The sequence below is a fragment of the Nerophis lumbriciformis genome, linkage group LG27 (genome assembly GCF_033978685.3).
Source record: "Nerophis lumbriciformis linkage group LG27, RoL_Nlum_v2.1, whole genome shotgun sequence".
In the NCBI taxonomy this organism is placed as follows: domain Eukaryota; kingdom Metazoa; phylum Chordata; class Actinopteri; order Syngnathiformes; family Syngnathidae; genus Nerophis; species Nerophis lumbriciformis.
Genome location: NC_084574.2, coordinates 22,548,242 through 22,567,983, shown reverse-complemented (window position 1 = coordinate 22,567,983; position 19,742 = coordinate 22,548,242). Strand labels below are relative to the sequence as shown.

Genomic DNA, 19,742 nt, shown 5'->3' with positions numbered 1-19,742 from the left:
AATGAGCTAAATAATATTATTTGATATTTTACGGTAATGTGTTAATAATTTCACATATAAGTCGCTCCTGAGTATAAGTCGCACCCCCAAACCCCCAAACTATGAAAAAAACTGCGACTTATAGTCAGAAAAATAAGGTACTCGTAGCTTGTGTCCCCTCTGATGGTGGCATGTTTGATTTATAGTTCTCCCGTGGTGGGTGGCACCAGACTTGTAATTCCCTTCCAAAACACTAAGGGGCAGTGTGTCCAGAAGAGAAAACTGCAGCTGTTGTTGACTACCCTATTTTACGGACCATAGGGCGCACCGGATTATAAGGCGCACTGCCGATGAATGGTCTATTTTCGATTTTTTTTCATATATAAGGCGCACCGGACTATAAGGCGCTTTAAAGGAGTCATATTGTTATGATTTTTTTTCTAAATGTAAAACACTTCCTTGTGGTCTACATAAAATGTAATGGTGGTTCTTTGGTCAAAATGTTGCATAGATTATGTTTTACAGATCATCTTCAAGTCGCTTTCTGACAATCGTTTCAGGATGCGGCATTTTGTGGGCGGTCTTATTTACGTGGCTCACCTTCGGCAGCGTCTTTTTCTCTGTCATCTTTGTTGTAGCGGTGTAGCGTGCAAGGACGGGAGTGGAAGAAGTGTCAAAAGATGGCGCTAACTGTTTTAATGACATTCAGACTTTACTTCGATCAATAACGGAGCAGCATCTCCTCATCCGGAAACAACAACGAGTCCCGTGAAAAATCGTCCGACCGGAACTCTCTAATAACTAAAGTTCCTTGGGTGAATAATGTAAACTCACTACACCGGTATGTTTTAGCGCTTTCATGGCGAGTTTACTGACAGATATAAGTAAGAACTTTACACTACTTTATATTAGAAATGGCAACAGTGGAGGATGAATGTCCTATAACAAGAAGATAGAGAAAAAGAAGAAGCTTATCGACTATGGGGTTGGTACGGACTTCAAAGGCGGATGCGCGCAATTTTTCAGGATTTATGCAGATCCCAAATACAGATCAGCAGGTACCAGAAGGTAAGAAAAGGTGCTTTTGCATAATATTGTGAAACAAAACGCCAGATAATATGTCTTACCTTATACACACACCATAATAATACTCCTATGTTTAATGCGCCGAAAATCCACAAGTGGAGCGGCTTCATAGCTTAACAAAGTCGTACTAAATTATTTTGATAGATTTTTGAGCCCCGTGTGTAATGTTCTATATTTTCAATGGAACATATAAAATGTTGGTGTTGTTTACTTGAGTGAAATTGCCGTCATATTGCAGTCTACATGTATCTCTTATGTTTGACTGCCATCTACTGGTCACACTTATATTACACCATGCACCAAATAAAAATTGCTTCGAGGTCGGTGAGCAAAACCAGAATTATTCCGTACATTAGGAGCACCAAGTTATAAGGCGCAATGTCGAGTTTTGAGGAAAAAAACATATTTTAAGTGCGCCTTATAGTCCGGAAAATACGGTACATATGGACCTTCTTATAAAGACTGACGACAACATCATCGACATATTTGTCTACACTGGAACTAATCATTCAGAAACATCAGTTTACTTTTAATGGATGTTTTACTTATAAACCAGAGAAAAATACCTATTTGCGACGCTATTAGGCCGTTTGGGACACGGGGCTAGAGAGCTATGTAATTGCAAATAAACACAACTGTTAATTAACTAATTTGACGACATGCTGGTGATAATCTGTACGGTCATGTGTTATTGATGTTTGGCAATAAAAGTTAAAAAGTACTTGCGCAACACGTAATATAAATAATATTGTTTAGGCAGGTTCTGCTGCCAGCATTAGAGGGGCCCTTTAATAGTCAGTTCAATTGAAACGGTCGTGTTACATTTCACAGCAGGAAGCCAACAAGGAGCGTTTGAAATCTTTGCAAATAAAAAAGATATTTAATTACCATGGTTTACCGGTAAGTACAATCGGCTTCTATAATCCACCTGCTCCTCCTCTTCCTCTTCCTCTTCCTCGGGCTCGGATGTGTCACTTAACACTTGGTTGTCATGCAGATGGGATGATTGGGGATGTATTTGTTCAATGACTGATGATGGACAGGAGGGAGAGGGCATGGGGGAACCTATAAAAAACAGTCCAAAAGAAAACAAAAGGAAATAATTTTATTGAATGAGTTAAGACGTGAGTCAAATCAAAAATTCATGGGAAATATAATGATGACGTTACTGAAATGTAAGCGGACAACAGCAATGTGGAAAATCAAGAATAAATCTGAACTAAAGTCACTTTTCTACAATAATGCCCTGCCATTGGTAAAGGTCAGTTACAATTCATAAAATACTAGTTATAGAGAACACACTACCCCTATATAACTAAAATCACTAAGTTTTAAATTAATGTATTTTTAATGTATTAATGTATTTTTCAAGCATATAAATAACATTATCAAAATGATATTTAACATTACAGGACAAACATGTTTTTGTTTGCGCATATTTCCTTTACAGTAGCTTAATTGAACTACAAAACCCAAAACCAGTGAAGTTGTCACGTTGTGTAAATGGTAAATAAAACAGAATACAATGATTTGCTAATCCTTTTCAACTTATATTCAATTGAATAGACTGCAAAGACAAGATATTTAATGTTCGAACTGAGAAACATATTTTTTTTTTTTTTGCAAATAATCATTAACTTACAATTTAATGGCAGCAACACATTGCAAAAAAGTTGGCACAGGCGCATTTTTACCACTGTGTTACATGGCCTTTCCTTTTAACAACACTCAGTAAACGTTTGGGAACTGAGGAGACCAATTTTTGAAGCTTTTCAGGTGGAATTATTTCCCATTCTTGCTTGATGTACAGCTTAAGTCGTATTTTAGGCTTCATATCGGGCCACACATTTTCAATGGGAGACAGGTCTGGACTACAGGTAGGCCAGTCTAGTACCTGCACTCTTTTACTACAAAGCCACACTATTGTAGATAGATAGATAGAAAGATAGATAGATAGATAGATAGATAGATAGTACTTTATTGATTCCTTCAGGAAAATTTAAAACACGTGACTTGGCATTGTCTTGCTGAAATGAGCAGGGGCGTCCATGATAACGTTGCTTGGATGGCAACATATGTTGCTCCAAAACCTGTATGTACCTTTCTGCATTAATGGTGCCTTCACAGATGTGTAAGTTACCCATGTCTTGGGCACTAATACACACCCATACCATCACAGATGCTGGCTTTTCAACTTTGCGCCTATAACAATCCGGATGGTTCTTTTCCTCTTTGTTCCGGAGGACATGACGTTCACAGTTTCCAAAAACAATTTGAAATGTGGACTCGTCAGACCACAGAACACTTTCCCACATTGCATCCGTCCATCTTAGATGAGCTCGGGCCCAGCGAAGCCGGCAGCGTTTATGGGTGTTGTTGATAAATGGCTTTCGCTTTGCATAGTAGAGTTTAACTTGCACTTACAGATGTAGTGACAAACTGTAGTTACTGACAGTGGTTTTCTGAAGTGTTCCTGAGCCCATGTGGCGATATCCTTTACACACTGATGTCGCTTTTTGACGCAGTACCGCCTGAGGGATCGAAGGTCCGTAATATCATCGCTTACGTGCAGTGGTTTCTACAGATTCTAGGAACCCTTTGATGATATTATGGACTGTAGATGGTGAAATCCCTAAATTCCTTGCAACGTGCGTGTGGATGTGTGTGTTTCATACAAAGAGGCATTTCACGGGGAGGGCCTGCCCTAATGTTTGAGAAAGACTGATGTAAACTATGAACCGAGTGCAGAAGTCCAGTCTGCTAGATGTGGACATGATGTTAACCCAGCAGTGATTGCCGAGGAGACTTAAGGCAATACACATCTGAGGCTCTGATCAATGCTCTAAAATGACTTTCAAGTGAAATGCTGAGTTCTGTGGCTGCTGGCATCTCCACATGATACCCGAGGGAAACATGTAATGCCGTGTTCTAACGACGCTGACTCATGCCGCACAACAAGAAAGATAAACTGTTATGTGCTGCAAGACAGGGATGTACAAAAAGGTTTTTCCACATACAGAAAAATGGAAGGATGCAGGGGCCGCATTGATAACGTTCTCCTCTTTGCCTGTTAAAAATCAATATCTAAATCAATCCAATGGAGGTCATAATAGCAATACACAACAACATACTGAATTAAAATAGTCAAATACATTTTTCTCATTTATTCATGTTTTAAAACAGTCCTAATAAAAAAAGATACCTTAAATCTACAAGTAAAATGTATTGACATTATAACATTAATTACATAGATAATATACAATATACATTATATAAATTTGGCCGACAATAGAGCTTTTAAGACTATCGTTATATAGTGATAATGCATGTTGATAACACATTCTAGCTGTGTCTCGCAAATTTGACAGCAACAAGTGAACAAAAGCGTTCTTAACGCAATGTAGCATTGGCGCTAGTGGCGAATGTCTATCCACAGTGCAAAGCCTCTTCTAAGTCAGCAATGGTTACCTCCAGGGCTTTATGGACGTCGTCATCATGACAAATCAGGGCCAAGATAAATAAATATTTTTTTAATATGTAATTGATATTGTTACACTACCATCCTGTGTTGTGTCTGATTATAATTGGGATTAAAATGTACCGTATTTTTCAGAGTATAAGTCGCACCGGAGAATAAGTCGCACATGCCGAAAATGCATAGTAAAGAAGGAAAAAAACATATAAATCGCACTGGAACCCGGCCAAACTATGAAAAAAACTGCGACTTATAGTCCGAAAAATACGGTAATAAATCAATGATCTTGAACATTTTAAGCATTGGTATGACCAACCCTGCCCTTGTACTTACCGTATTTTTCGAAGTATAAGTCGCTCCGGAGTATAAGTCGCACCGGCCGAAAATGCATAATAAAGAAGGAAAAAAACATATATAAATCGCACTGGAGCCGGCCAAACTATGAAAAAAACTGCGACTTATAGTCCGAAAAATACGGTAATAAATCAATGATCTTGAACATTTTAAGCATTGGTATGACCAACACTGCCCTTGTACCTACCGTATTTTTCGAAGTATAAGTCGCACCGGCCGAAAATGCATAATAAAGAAGGAAAAAAACATAAATCGCACTGGAGCCCGGCCAAACTATGAAAAAAACTGCGACTTATAGTCCGAAAAATACGGTAATAAATCAATGATCTTGAACATTTTAAGCATTGGTATGACAAACACTGCCCTTGTACCTACCGTATTTTTCGAAGTATAAGTCGCTCCAGAGTATAAGTCGCACCTGCCGAAAATGCATAATAAAGAAGGAAAAAAACATATATAAATCGCACTGGAGCCCGGCCAAACTATGAAAAAAACTGCAACTTATAGTCCGAAAAATACGGTAATAAATCAATGATCTTGAACATTTTAAGCATTGGTATAACCAACACTGCCCTTGTACCTACTGTATTTTTCGGAGTATAAGTCGCTCCGGAGTATAAGTCGCACCGGAGTATAAGTCGCACCGGCCGAAAATGCATAATAAAGAAGGAAAAAAACATATATAAGTCACACTGGAGTATAAGTCGCATTTTTTGGGGAAATGTATTTGATAAAACCCAACACCAAGAATAGACGTTTGAAAGGCAATTTAAAATAAATAAAGAATAGTGAACAACAGGCTGAATAAGTGTACGTTATATGAGGCATAAATAACCAACTGAGAACGTGCCTGGTATGTTAACGTAACATATTATGGTAAGAGTCATTCAAATAACTATAACATATAGAACATGCTATACGTTTACCAAACAATCTGTCACTCCTAATCGCTAAATCCCATGAAATCTTATACGTCTAGTCTCTTACGTGAATGAGCTAAATAATATTATTTGATAATTTACGGTAATGTGTTAATAATTTCACACATAAGTCGCTCCTGAGTATAAGTCGCACCCCCGGCCAAACTATGAAAAAAACTGCGACTTATAGTCCGAAAAATACGGTACTTAAAATCGGATCGATACCCATTTACTCACATTTGTGGTATGTCCCAAAACAAATAAAAGATTGACAAAAAAGTTCTAATAACATTTGAACAGAAGTGTAGGTAGAACCACAGAAGTAACCAGATATTAACAGTAAATGAGCAAGTATATTAATTATAGTTTTGAAGAAAAATTCAAACGGAAGTGACACGATATGGTACTGAATGTGTCAGCAGACAAATTACGAGCTATTGTAACCCGTTTTGAAATGCTTCTTTCTTCATGTATATACAGTCGTTGTCAAACATTTACATCCACTTGTAAAGAACATAATGTCATGGCTGTCTTAAGTTTCCAATACTTTCTACAATTCTTATTTTTTTGTGACATATTGATTGGAGCACATACTTGTTGGTCACAAAAACATTCATGAAGTTTGGTTCTATTATGACTTTATTATGGGTCTAATGAAAATGTGAGCAAATCTGCTGGGTCAAAGGTATACATACAGCAATGTTAATATTTGCTTACATGTCCCTTGGCAAGAACAATTTAGCTGTTTAGCCACAATATGCAGCAATATGTTTGGAGGAGAAAAGGTGAGGCCTTTAATCCCAAGAACATCTTTCCTACCGTCAAGCATGGTGGTGGTAGTATTATGCTCTGGGCCTGTTTTGCTGCCAATGGAACTAGTGCTTTACAGAGAGTAAATGGGACAATGAAAAAGGAGGATTACCTCCAAATTCTTCAGGACAACCTAAAATATGTCACACTTGCGCCACACATTTTCAATGGGAGACAGGTCTGGACTACAGGCAGGCCAGTCTAGTACCCACACTCTTTTACTACGAAGCCACACTATTGTAGATAGATAGTACTTTATTGATTCCTTCAGGAGAGTTCCCTCAGGAAATTTAAAAACACGTGACTTGGCATTGTCTCGCTGAAATAAGCAGGGGCGTCCATGATAACGTTGCTTGGGCACTAATACACCCCCATACCATCACAGATGCTGGCTTTTCAACTTTGCGCCTATAACAATCCGGATGTTTCTTTTCCTCTTTGGTTCGGAGGACACAACGTCCACAGTTTCCAAAATCAATTTGAAATGTGGACTCGTCAGACCACAGAACACTTTTCCACTTTGTATCAGTCCATCTTAGATGAGCTCAGGCCCGGGGAAGCCGACGGCGTTTCTGGGTGTTGTTGATAAACGGTTTTCGCCTTTCATAGCAGATGTAGCGACCAACTGTAGTTACTGACAGTGGGTTTCTGAAGTGTTCCGTAGCCCATGTGGTGATATTCTTTACACACTGATGTCGCTTGTTGATGCAGTACAGCCTGAGGGATCGAAGGTCACGGGCTTAGCTGCTTACGTGCAGTGATTTCTCCAGATTTTCTGAACCCTTTGATGATATTACGGACCGTAGATGGTGAAATCCCTAAATTCCTTGCAATAGCTGGTTGAGAAAGGTTTTTCTTAAACTGTTCAACAATTTGCTCACACATTTGTTGACAAAGTGGTGACCCTCGCCCCATCCTTGTTTGTGAATGACTGAGCATTTCATGGAATCTACTTTTATACCCAATCATGGCACCCACCTGTTCCCAATTTGCCTGTTCACCTGTGGGATGTTCCAAATAAGTGTTTGATGAGCATTCCTCAACTTTATCAGTATTTATTGCCACCTGTCCCAACTTCTTTGTCTCGTGTTGCTGGCATCAAATTCTAAAGTTAATGATTATTTGCAAAAAAAAAAAAAATGTTTATCAGTTTGAACATCAAATATGTTGTCTTTGTAGCATATTCAATTGAATATGGGTTGAAAAGGATTTGCAAATCATTGTATTCCGTTTATATTTACATCTAACACAATTTCCCAACTCATATGGAAACGGGGTTTGTAGAAAATATGCAGTGGGCCAACAGAATAATGTATGTACAGATAAAGTATGCGTACAACAGGGAACAATATAGAACAAATGCAACAGTACCTCGTGTGCTTATCTGCTAAATGAAAATAATAAATGCCAACAATATTTACCAATATCTGACCGGCTCTATGTTTCACCAGGTCCTCCACACAATGTGCCAGGGGGGACGTGCAATACAACAGGAGCCAGCAAACAATAATGAGATGAGGGATAAAAGAAGAGGGCAGGACAACGTGCAGGAAGAGCAAACCCAGAGTAGTGGAGAGCAGAGCTTCTTCACAAGAAAACACTCCGGAGACACCGACATAACAACACATACGTCTCCCCTTAAATTAGAACAACACAAACACAACAACGTAGCGTGCACAAAATAACGTTGGTAAAAAAAAAACGTAAATACTGGCTAATAAGTCTTAATTTTTAATGTTAATATCAAAACAATGTTCACTATGTGCACACGCAATAGAGTGAAAGAGGGAGTGAGTAAATAAATGAGAGCCTTCCCCTTCTTGACCACACACACACACACACACACATGCACACACACTTCTCTTTGTTGTGGTCTCCTGGGCGACCTTACATTTTTCTTGGGCTGTCTGGACAACCTTTTATCATTGTGTGAGTGCAGGAGAGCATACACAACATACTGTAAGGTGTTCTGCACTATTCTTTTTTTTTTTTTTTCCATCATTTTTTTGGGAGGATCAACCACTTGCACATTTCTCAACCCATTCAGAGCAATCCAACATCAACAGACTCTGCTCATTCAAAACAGGGCGGCTATCTTTTTGCACGTTCCAAGTTTGTTTTTGTCTTCCTACAATTCCACATTTTCCACCACAACATCCTCATTGAAAATGAATGCGAGTGTGTCCAAGTTTTACGTTTGTCAGTCCATTAAAACCCGTACATTCATTTTTAATACATTTTGGCCGATATAAAGCACGATAACTTAAAAATAAAGACATCTTCAGATTGTTTTCTTTGTTTAAAAATAAAGAGCACATTCTGAAATTGTACAAATCCTAATGTTGTTGTTTTTGTTTTTTTTAACAATTACCTGTTGCGGTAAATAGTATATATACTTTATTTGTCGTTATTTATATTTTCTGAATAAATGATGTGATTAAGTTCATCGGTCAACTCATCGGTGTTAATTTTCTAACTATCAAGATAAAAACATATCAAAATCAAATTACAGGATGTTATTTATGTAGTTTGATCATTTTCCTCGACATGTGGTTTATTTTGTACAAACCCGTTTCCATATGAGTTGGGAAATTGTGTTAGATATAAATATAAACGGAATACAATGATTTGCAAATCATTTTCAACCCATATTCAGTTGAATATGCTACAATAACAACATATTTGATGTTCAAACTGATAAACTTTTTTTTTTGTTGCAAATAATCATTAACTTTAGAATTTAATGCCAGCAACACGTGACAAAGAAGTTGGGAAAGGTGGCAATAAATACTGATAAAGTTGAGGAATGCTCATCAAAAACTTTTTTGGAACATCCCACAGGTGAACAGGCAAATTGGGAACAGGTGGGTGCCATGATTGGGTATAAAAGTCGATTCAATGAAATGCTCAGTCATTCACAAACAAGGATGGGGCGAGGGTCACCACTTTGTCAACAAATGCGTGAGCAAATTGTTGAACAGTTTAAGAAAAACCTTTCTCAACCAGCTATTGCAAGGAATTTAGGGATTTCACCATCTGCGGTCCGCAATATCATCAAAGGGTTCAGAGAATCTGCACGTAAGCAGCTAAGCCCGTGACCTTCGATCCCTCAGGCTGTACTGCATCAACAAGCAACATCAGTGTGTAAAGGATATCACCACATGGGCTCAGGAACTCTTCAGAAACCCACTGTCAGTAACTACAGTTGGTCGCTACATCTGTAAGTGCAAGTTAAAACTCTCCTATGCAAGGCGAAAACCGTTTATCAACAACACCCAGAAAAGCTTAAAAAATGTGTTTCCTCAGTTCCCAAACATTTACTGAGTGTTGTTAAAAGAAAAGGTGATGTAACACAGCGGTGAACATGCCCTTTCCCAACTACTTTGGCACATGTTGCAGCCATGAAATTCTAAGTTAATTATTATTTGCAAAAAATAAAATAAAGTTTATGAGTTTGAACATCAAATATGTTGTCTTTGTAGTGCATTCAATTAAATATGGGTTGAAAAGGATTTGCATATCATTGTATTCCGTTTATATTTACATCTCATATGGAAACGGGTTTGTACATATGTAGCATCATCTACAAAGATACAAAGAATTGATATTGCGACATCCAGTGGACACATTTAGAACAGCAGTTTCTTTCATTAAAAGTTTCAGGTTAATTTTCATACTTAGCAATTTCATCCAGCAGGCCGGATAAAACCTGTTCGCGGGCCTGATCCAGTCCCCGGGCCGTACCTTTGACACCCCTGCCTTAAAGCTTCTTGATTATGGGCAAACTAATAACCCCGATAATTTTGATCAATATTGAAATCACGACTATTAATCACGATTATTCATTATGTTAAATAAAAACAGTGTCGGTTGGGTGCGTGAACGCGTCTTCATCATGTAATTCGTAATGAAATTGTCTAACACAAGGCTTAATAAATGCTATCCTTATATTTAAGGACACATCTTTATGTTGTTGATCATTTTAGTAGAATGATTTCCTATTGCAGGGCTAGAATTGAACCAAGGCAACCGTGGCAAAAGCCGCGACCGCCCTCGTCGTTTGCCGTAATGCCCTAAAAAATTTACCAGTATCTGCGGCAAGAACATGCCGTGACCGCCCTTGACTTTTTACTTGTTAATGGACTAAGGATGTAACAATAAACACTATAATGATGATTTGCGATAAAATTCCAGACGGTTAGTAATACCGTCTAATTTTTTTATTACAAAAAAACGTCATTTATTAATGCATTTTAGGCAACACAAAGTCAGACGCATGCGTACTCGCGTCCTTTGACTTGATAATCATGGCGGACTAACTATACAGACTTTGCTCTTTGCGCTTGGTTTAACGTCATTTTTCCCTCGTTTCCCGGCGTGCGTTTCAAAGCGCACTGCTGTGTTTAGATGGAGACAGGTGTGGACAATATTGGAGACGGACGCACTTGTCCCCACACTAAAAATATACAGCGAAGGAGAAAAACTATTTGATGTTGCTTTTATTTTCTCAATACAGCGTCCATCAGCTGCTGTGTTAGAGTTAATTAGGTGAGGAAATATGCAGCAGGTGATGTGTCATGAACGTTGTCACAACTTGTTTATAAAGTCTTTAGTTTGTTGACTGGGATGTTCACTCCTTTATTTAACTGCAAACTGTATCAGTGTTCAAAGAACATCAATACTAGCTCAAATGTTTTGTCATCTCATCGAACTGAACACAGGCTGTGAAGATTGTGTATTCGATGTGAGAGGTTGTGTTGACCAAACTGTTGTACTAAACCACTAGGAGGCGTTGAAGAAGAACAAAGCTTGTTTATTAGACTTCATCTTCATTAGCCAAACTGCTTTGTGTTTTATTTTGATATCAAAAAGTAAACGGCATGTTGTCTTTGTTTTACATTGTGTATTTTTCATGTCACAAAGGTTTTACTTCAAAAACCATTCATGTGACAGTATTTTGTTAATATTTTATTGTGTATAGTTAATTCTTATATGACATATTTCTGCTCAAACTCTAAGTGGATCTGTCTACATGTACATATCAATGTACATACCTTAAAAAAATTATAAATAATTTAAAAAAAATACCTCCCTCTATCAAAATAGAGATAAAGGCATCATGTAATGACAAAAAGCTGACAAGTTAATATTATTAAAGAATAAAAAAAAGAAATATTTGTCTTTAGATATATGGATAACGTTTATCTATTGCCTTTGTATTAGACATTACAAATTACATGATGCGGAGACATTTATTTTTATTTTTAAACTTTTCACTTGGAAACTGCCACTTCTGCTTCCATTTTTTGTCTTTAACAGTCGGTGCGGAAATTATTGCCCATGTGAGTTTTCTACCACTACAATGCTTATATTTGAAGAATTAAGGGCTTCTTCCCCTAGTGTGTGTGTTCTTTTATTGATATTTTGAGTATAGTTGGACTGACAGCTGTGTTTATTTGGTGAATAGCATCTGACTGCTGAACAAATTAACTATCATGGCTTACAAACAAATGCTACAGTTTAATTGACACCTCATAAATGTGAGTATATTTGTTGCCATTGCACATAAAATCTGATGACTTTGCGTTCTCTGACCAGAAATGATTATCTACACATGTGTCAGAGTTTAATACTCAACACCACCTGTTCACGCTCATGCATAAAGTAATTGAAATGGGACTTTTATAATGGTCATTTGCTAAATTCATCATCATGAAACGCATTGACGTCATTGTGATTGTTGACGTCATGTACCCAATGCCCCTTGAGCACCATCATTTGATTATATTGTTGGAAACAATGCCATTCCTACATGAAAACTATGGGCTATTCAGGACGATTTGAACAAAAAAAAAAAACAACTCCAGAAGTTCAACTTTTCCTGAAATTTCACGTGTCCACAATTCTTAAAGGGGAACATTATCACAATTTCAGAATGGATAAAACCATTAAAAATCAGTTCCCAGTGGCTTATTTTATTTTTCGAAGTTTTTTTCAAAATTTTACCCATCACGCAATATCCCTAAAAAAAAGCTTCAAAGTGCCTGATTTTAACCATCGTTATATACACCCGTCCATTTTCCTGTGACGTCACATAGTGAAGCCAACACAAACAAACATGGCGGAAAGAACAGCAAGCTATAGCGACATTAGCTCGGATTCAGACTCGGATTTCAGCGGCTTAAGCGATTCAACAGATTAAGCATGTATTGAAACGGATGGTTGTAGTGTGGAGGCAGGTAGCGAAAACGAAATTGAAGAAGAAACTGAAGCTATTGAGCCATATCGGTTTGAACCGTATGCAAGCGAAACCCACGAAAACGACACGACAGCCAGCGACACGAGAGAAAGCGATGACGAATTCGGCGATCGCCTTCTAACCAACGATTGATATGTGTTTGTTTGGCATTAAAGGAAACTAACAACTATGAACTAGGTTTACAGCATATGAAATACATTTGGCAACAACATGCACTTTGAGAGTGCAGACAGCCCAGTTTTCATCAATTAATATATTCTGTAGACATACCCTCATCCGCGCTCTTTTCCTGAAAGCTGATCTGTCGAGTTTTGGAGTTGATGTCAGCAGGCCAGGGAAGCTAGGGTCGATAGGGGGTTTAGCTCGCTCGTCTGCGGGAACAAACTGCCGCCATTGCTTGCCGTGCTACCGAGGTCCTTTGTCCCTGAATTGCTCACACACTCCGGCAGATTCAATGGGGGTCTGGCGGCAGATTTCTTTGGCTTTATCGTTGGAAATGCATCTGCTTTGAGTGTCGCAGGATATCCACACATTCTTGCCATCTCTGTCGTAGCATAGCTTTCGTTGGTAAAGTGTGCGGAACAAACGTCCAATTTCTTGCCACTTTGGCATCTTTGGGCCACTGGTGTAACTTGAATCCGTCCCTGTTCGTGTTGTTACACCCTCCGGCAACACACCGACGAGGCATGATGTCTCCAAGGTACGGAAAACAGTCGAAAAAACAGAAAATAACAGAGCTGATTTGACTCGGTGTTTGAGAAAATGACGGATTGCTTCCCGATGTGACGACACGTTGTGACGTCATCGCTCCGAGAGCGAATATTAGAAAGGTGTTTAATTCGCCAAAATTCACCCATTTAGAGTTCGGAAATCGGTTAAAAAAATATGTGTTTTTTTCTGCAACATCAAGGTATATATTGACGCTTATATAGGTCTGGTGATAATGTTCCCCTTTAACATGCACACTTGTCTTAACTAAATTGGACCATTCAAACTCTCAACACACATCAGCATATTTCTCACATGAAAAAAAAAATCACATTTTCCTGATATTTCACATTTACCAAACCTAAGTTCTTGCTTTTTCTTATTACGTTCCCATTTTTCAACCAATTCTAACCAGAGATGTCCGATAATATCGGACTGCCGATATTACCGGCCGATAAATGCTTTAAAATGTAATATCGGAAATTATCGGCATCGGTTTCAAAAAGTAAAATTTATGACTTTTTAAAACGCCGCTGTACGGAGTAGTACACGGACGTAGGGAGAAGTACAGAGCGCCAATAAACCTTAAAGGCATTGCCTTTGCGGAACAGATTGAAGCACCATTACCGCCACTATTAGCCACCCATTGCTAGCTTTTATTTACGATTTAGAATGCATTAAAAAAATACATATGTGTTGTTATTTCACATATGTATTGTTTGTTTAAAAAAAAAAAGTGCAGCTCCCCTTTAAGGATGACATTTTTCCACATCTCAAAAAGTCCCTCTTTTTTCATAACTCCACATTTTTCGTGCATAATTTCAATTCAGGTTCATCTCTTTATCTTGCACGTGCAACGTCTACACTAATTGTCTTCCGTGACTTTTAATCTCCACTGTTAGTTTCCTATGAGCTGTCTCCCAGACAGATGTGCAACTCAGTATGTGTTCTCGAATTTGCTTCAATTTTCCCGGAATAAATCAACAACAGCTGAGACATTTACATTATAATCTTACGATCTAGACAGTAATTGCTTTATGAATTTTTCTCTTGGACAAATTAAGGACAACAATGAAGAAAAGTTACTGTACGTTTAGAGTGAGGGAACAAATATGTCAGTAGCATTTGTAGAAAATAAAATAAACTAACACATTTGTTTTGTTTTATCTTTGTGAAATAATATTTAAAAAGACTATTTTGCAGAGATACATCCATTCTATGATTAACTGCATTCCTCCATAAAATAAACAGCTCTGATCAATTTTATTATTACTTAAAAGAAAATTGGTTTTGTTTAATAAAATGCTTCCCAAACATTTAATAAAGTCAAATACAAATAAGGCAACAGGAGAAGTATCGAACACTTCTCTTTTGTAAAGTAAATCTGTACAACAAATATGAGCATCTACAGCATCAACTATATGATTTGCCTGAGTGGCTGCACAGGACAGATTGAAAAAAATTAAAATAACAGAAAAAAAAAATATATATATATATTTTTTAAAACCTTTGTGACATTTTTGCCAGTGTTGACGTCAGCAGATAGCTGCATAGTTTTACCCGACGAGATTTGTGTGAGTATGCCAACATCGTAGTCAATAAGCTCCTTCTTTTACTCTATTCTCTTCTTGTGGGGCAGACTGGCTCGTACATGCACATGGGTCCTCCGCTGTTGCCATTTCGAATACAAAGTAGCTTATATCTGTCAGTAGGCTTGATATGAAAGTGCTAAAAACTACAACATGGATGCATCGAGGTGAAGATACAGTCGGAGTGGAGGCACATAAATAAGACCGCCCACAAAACAGTGCATCATGAAGAGACGGTGAGAAAGTGGCTAGAAAAAAAATCATATTGTGACCCCTTCAAAAAATCTCAAGTCATGTGATCTAATCTCCAATTGTGAAATCTCATTTGTTATACTTAAAAAATATCACAAACAGACAATTCCATTTTACTCAAGGACTCATGTTGCGCTTCATTAGCATGACATCAAAAAGACTGAGAAAGTTGAGTAATGCTCATCAGACACTTATTTGGAACATCCCACAGGTGAACAGGCTAATTGGAAACAGGTGGGTGCCATGATTGGGTCATTCACAAACAAGGATGGGGCGAGGGTCACCACTTTGTGAACAAATGCGTGAGCAAATTGTCCAACAGTTTAAGAACAACATTTCTCATCGAGCTATTGCAAGGAATTTAGGGATTTCACCATCTACGGTCTGTAATTTCATCAAAAGGATCAGAGAATCTGAAGAAATCACTGCACATATGCAATGATATTACGGACCTTCGATCCCTCAGGCGATACTGCATCAAAAACCGACATCAGTGTTTAAAGGATGTCACAACATGGGCTGAGGAACACTTCAGAAACTCACTGTCAGTAACTACAGTTGGTCGCTACATCTGTAAGAGCAAGTTAAAACTATACCATGGAAAGCGAAAGCCATTTATCAACAACACCCGGAAACGCCGCCGACTTCGCTGGACCAGAGCTCATCTAAGATGGACTGATGCAAAGTGTAAAAGTGTTCTGTGGTTTGACGAGTTCACGTTTCAATTTGTCTTTTGGAAACTGTGGACGTTGTGTCCTCCGCACCAAAGAGGAAAAGAACCATCCGGATTGTTATAGGCGCAAAGTTGAAAAGCCAGCATCTGTGATGGTATGGGGGTGTATTAGTGCCCAAGGCATGGGTAACTTACACATCTGTGAAGGCACCATTAATGCTGAAAGGTACATACATGTTTTGGAGCAACATACAGTATGTTGCCATCCAAGCAACGCCTGCTTATTTCAGCAAGACAATGCCAAGCCACGTGTTACAACAGCGTGGCTTCATAGTAAAAGAGTGCGGGTACTAGACTGGCCTGCCTGTAGTCCAGACCTGTCTCCCAATGAAAATGTGTGGCGCATTATGAAGCCTAAAATACCACAAAGGATACCCCGGACTGCTGAACAACTTAAGCTGTACATCAAGCAAGAATGGGAAATAATTCCACCTGAAAAGCTTCAAAAATTGGTCTCCTCAGTTTCAAAACATTTACTGAGTGTTGTTAAAAGAGAGTACATAATTCTTCTTCTATGTACTCTTACAGAGTACAAAGAAGAAGAATTATGAGAAATACTTCCAACCTTATTGAAAATAAGATATTCTTCATCTCAGTATGTAATTAATTAATTAATTACATATTACAAAACTGTTGTATACTAATTTATAGATGTTATTTTATTATATAAAAAGGTCAGTAAATGATTCTATATATTTGTAAACGCTTTGAAGTGGGAAATGGGTAGGATTAAATAAGCTTTGCTTCTTCCTACTCCTTTTCGGGCATGATGTAAAATGAAATGATATGAAATTGTGTGATGTATTAGGATGTAAGTGTGTTCATGTTCGAAATAAACTAAAGAAAGAAATAAAGAAAAGGAAAGGCCATGTAACACAGTGGTAAAAATGCCCCTGTGCCAACTTTTTTGCAATGTGTTGCTGCCATTACATTCTAAGTTAATGATTATTTGCAAAAAAAAAGAAAACAAAAAAAATATGTTTCTCAGTCCAAACTTTAAGTACCTTGTCTTTGCAGTCTATTCAATTGAATATAAGTTGAGAAGGATTTGCAAATTATTGTATTCTGTTTTTATTTACCATTTACCCAACATGCCAACTTCCCTGGTTTTGGGATTTGTACATATAAATCTAGAGAGTGGCAAGTAATATAACTGAATAGGTTTAATAAGACATCCATATTCCTGTCTTTCGCTATCAAAAATAGTAGTTATATGTTTTAACATTTGGAACACTTAAATTGAGCTGGGGAGAAGAAGTAGGACTAATTAAGTTATTGTTTTTCCTACTCCTTTTTCAGCATGTCTAATTGAATAATGAGCACATTGAACCAAGACTTATTAATCGACACAACATAAGACACCAAGCTTGCATCATTGTCCTGTTGGATGAACAATGTTCATGCAGCTGAACAGATCAATGTTTATTCAACAGGCCATAAATGAGGCATTGGACGAGGCTAAAAACATGCATGCCAATTAAACTTTCTTCCTTTCCTGTGCATAATAACGCACACAGTCCCACTACTTGTCCACTTCAGCCAAAACAAAGACAAACAATTGACAATCGCTCATAAATCCCACTAATCACGTCTACTGACTACATCGAATGTTGGTTGAGTGACAAGGAGAAAACAATGAGGATTAGAATGTTTGACAAGCACCATACGCCAGTCCTGCCTTCATGTTTGAGGATTTGTTTGCTTATCTTAAACAATTGCCTGGAAACAGACGGTGGGAGGGGAAAAAAAAACCTCAAACTTAGCTGGGCTACAATTTAGACACTGCAGCCGGTTTCTTTGGGCCTTCTTTATCACTGGTCTTTCTCTTTTATGATCTATGAAACTGGTGTCAAACTCAAGGCCAATTCATTTTATTTGGCCCTCCAAAGCCTGGAAATAATATGTATCAGTAAAGTACTGAAACTTTTCTTACAAATTACTAATTAAAGATGTCATTTATTTAACATCTCTATGCTTCCACTAGGACAGGGGTCGGCAACCCGCGGCTCTTTGATCACTCCGTTGCGGCTCAGCTGCAACTTGCCGACCCCCCCGATTTTCCCGGGAGACTTTCGGATTTCAGTGCCTCTCGCAGAATACTCCCGGGATTCATATTCTCCGATTTTCCCCCTTACAATAATGATAAGGGCGTGCCATGATGGTACAGCATTTAGCTCCCTCTACAATCTGTATTAACAGCGTGCCAGCCCAGCCTCTTGTTATATGCGTCTTCTGCTTGCACACGTAAGTGACAGCAAGGCATACTTGGTCAACAACCACACAGGTTACGTTGACGGTGGCCATATAAAACAACTTTAACACTCTTACTAATAATGCGCCACACTTTGAACCAAAACCAAACAAGAATGACAAACACATTTCGGGAGAACATCTGCACCTTAACACAACATAAACACAACAGAACAAATACCCAGAAATAGTAATAATAACGATTTCAAAGAGAGTTATCCATCAAATTGTGCAATGTAAAAGTCGCAATAGATGGTAAAATTGTGAAATTTACTGTGGTTTTTGCAGCATTTTTCTCTAAATGAAAAAAACTGTACTTTTTTTTTTACTGTAATAAACTGTGGTACCATTTTGGCATTTACAGTAATACACAGAAAAATCTACAGTTGTTAATTTGCGGTAAAAAAAAAAACAAAAAAAAAAACTGACAGCTCAGGTGCCATAATTTTACTGTAAAATTGCAGTTTATTTTAATTTACAGTAAAAAAAACAAATGTCAATTTTACAGTAAAAATTGTGGCAACTGAGCACCTTTTTTAACCATAAAAACAGCAGTACTGTTTTTCTATTTACAGTAATATACACTACATTTTGAGGTGAAATTATTGCAACTTACCATATTTTTTTTTACATTTTAGTTGAAAAAAAACAACTAAAATAATGCATAAAAAATGGTATAATAATAGTATTCACTGTTCGAACACAATATGGGTTTATTCTGTCTTGACAGTGAAGGATTTGAATATTCGTACTGCTAATTACATACAATAGAGGCCAAAAGTTTGGACACACCAATGGGTTTTCTATATTTTCATGACTATTTACGATCAAAACTATGAATGAACACATGTGGAGTTATGTACTTAACAAAAAAAAGGTGAAATAACCGAAAACATGTTTTATGTTGTCCGTTTGATTCAGGTGGCCGCAAAATAGCGACTTTAAACATCTCTGAGCTATGAGATCATGTTGGCCTTTTGTTCTCCTGAACTGTAAGCTGGTGTAAAGCCACATTGTCCCTTGGGCCAAGTAACATTAAGATGTAAGCAACGGCGGTAAAGAGACATGTGCTAAAACTATTGTGTCATGTCGACTCCCAGATAGTCCTGATGTGAACATGAGAGAGGATGGGAAACAGATTGGGAAACAACACAAAGGACAGTTCGTCTTCGAGGTGGTTTGGACTAGAGTTGTACGGTATACCGCTATTAGTATAGTACCACGATACTAATTAATCATATTAGGTACTATACACCCTCTAAAAAGTACTGGTCATCGTCACGTCGTGTCATTGCTGGTTTACGAGCAGAGGAGCATGTTCGGCAGC

The 19,742-nt window shown here is 37.8% G+C and overlaps 1 protein-coding gene across 11 annotated transcripts in view; it reads right to left on the bottom strand.

The window, feature by feature from the left end:
* tenm3 (teneurin transmembrane protein 3) overlaps window positions 1-19,742 on the bottom strand; it is an 822,859-nt gene that overhangs the window by 359,248 nt on the left and 443,869 nt on the right. For 8 of the 11 annotated variants that reach the window (XM_061988364.1, XM_061988365.1, XM_061988363.1 and 5 more), the window contains one exon: window positions 1,954-2,130. The exons of the other annotated variants lie outside the window; for them this stretch is intronic. In XM_061988364.1, the coding sequence (XP_061844348.1) occupies window positions 1,954-2,130 (177 nt within the window). The remainder of the gene's footprint in view (window positions 1-1,953; window positions 2,131-19,742) is intronic. 11 annotated transcript variants of the gene reach the window in all.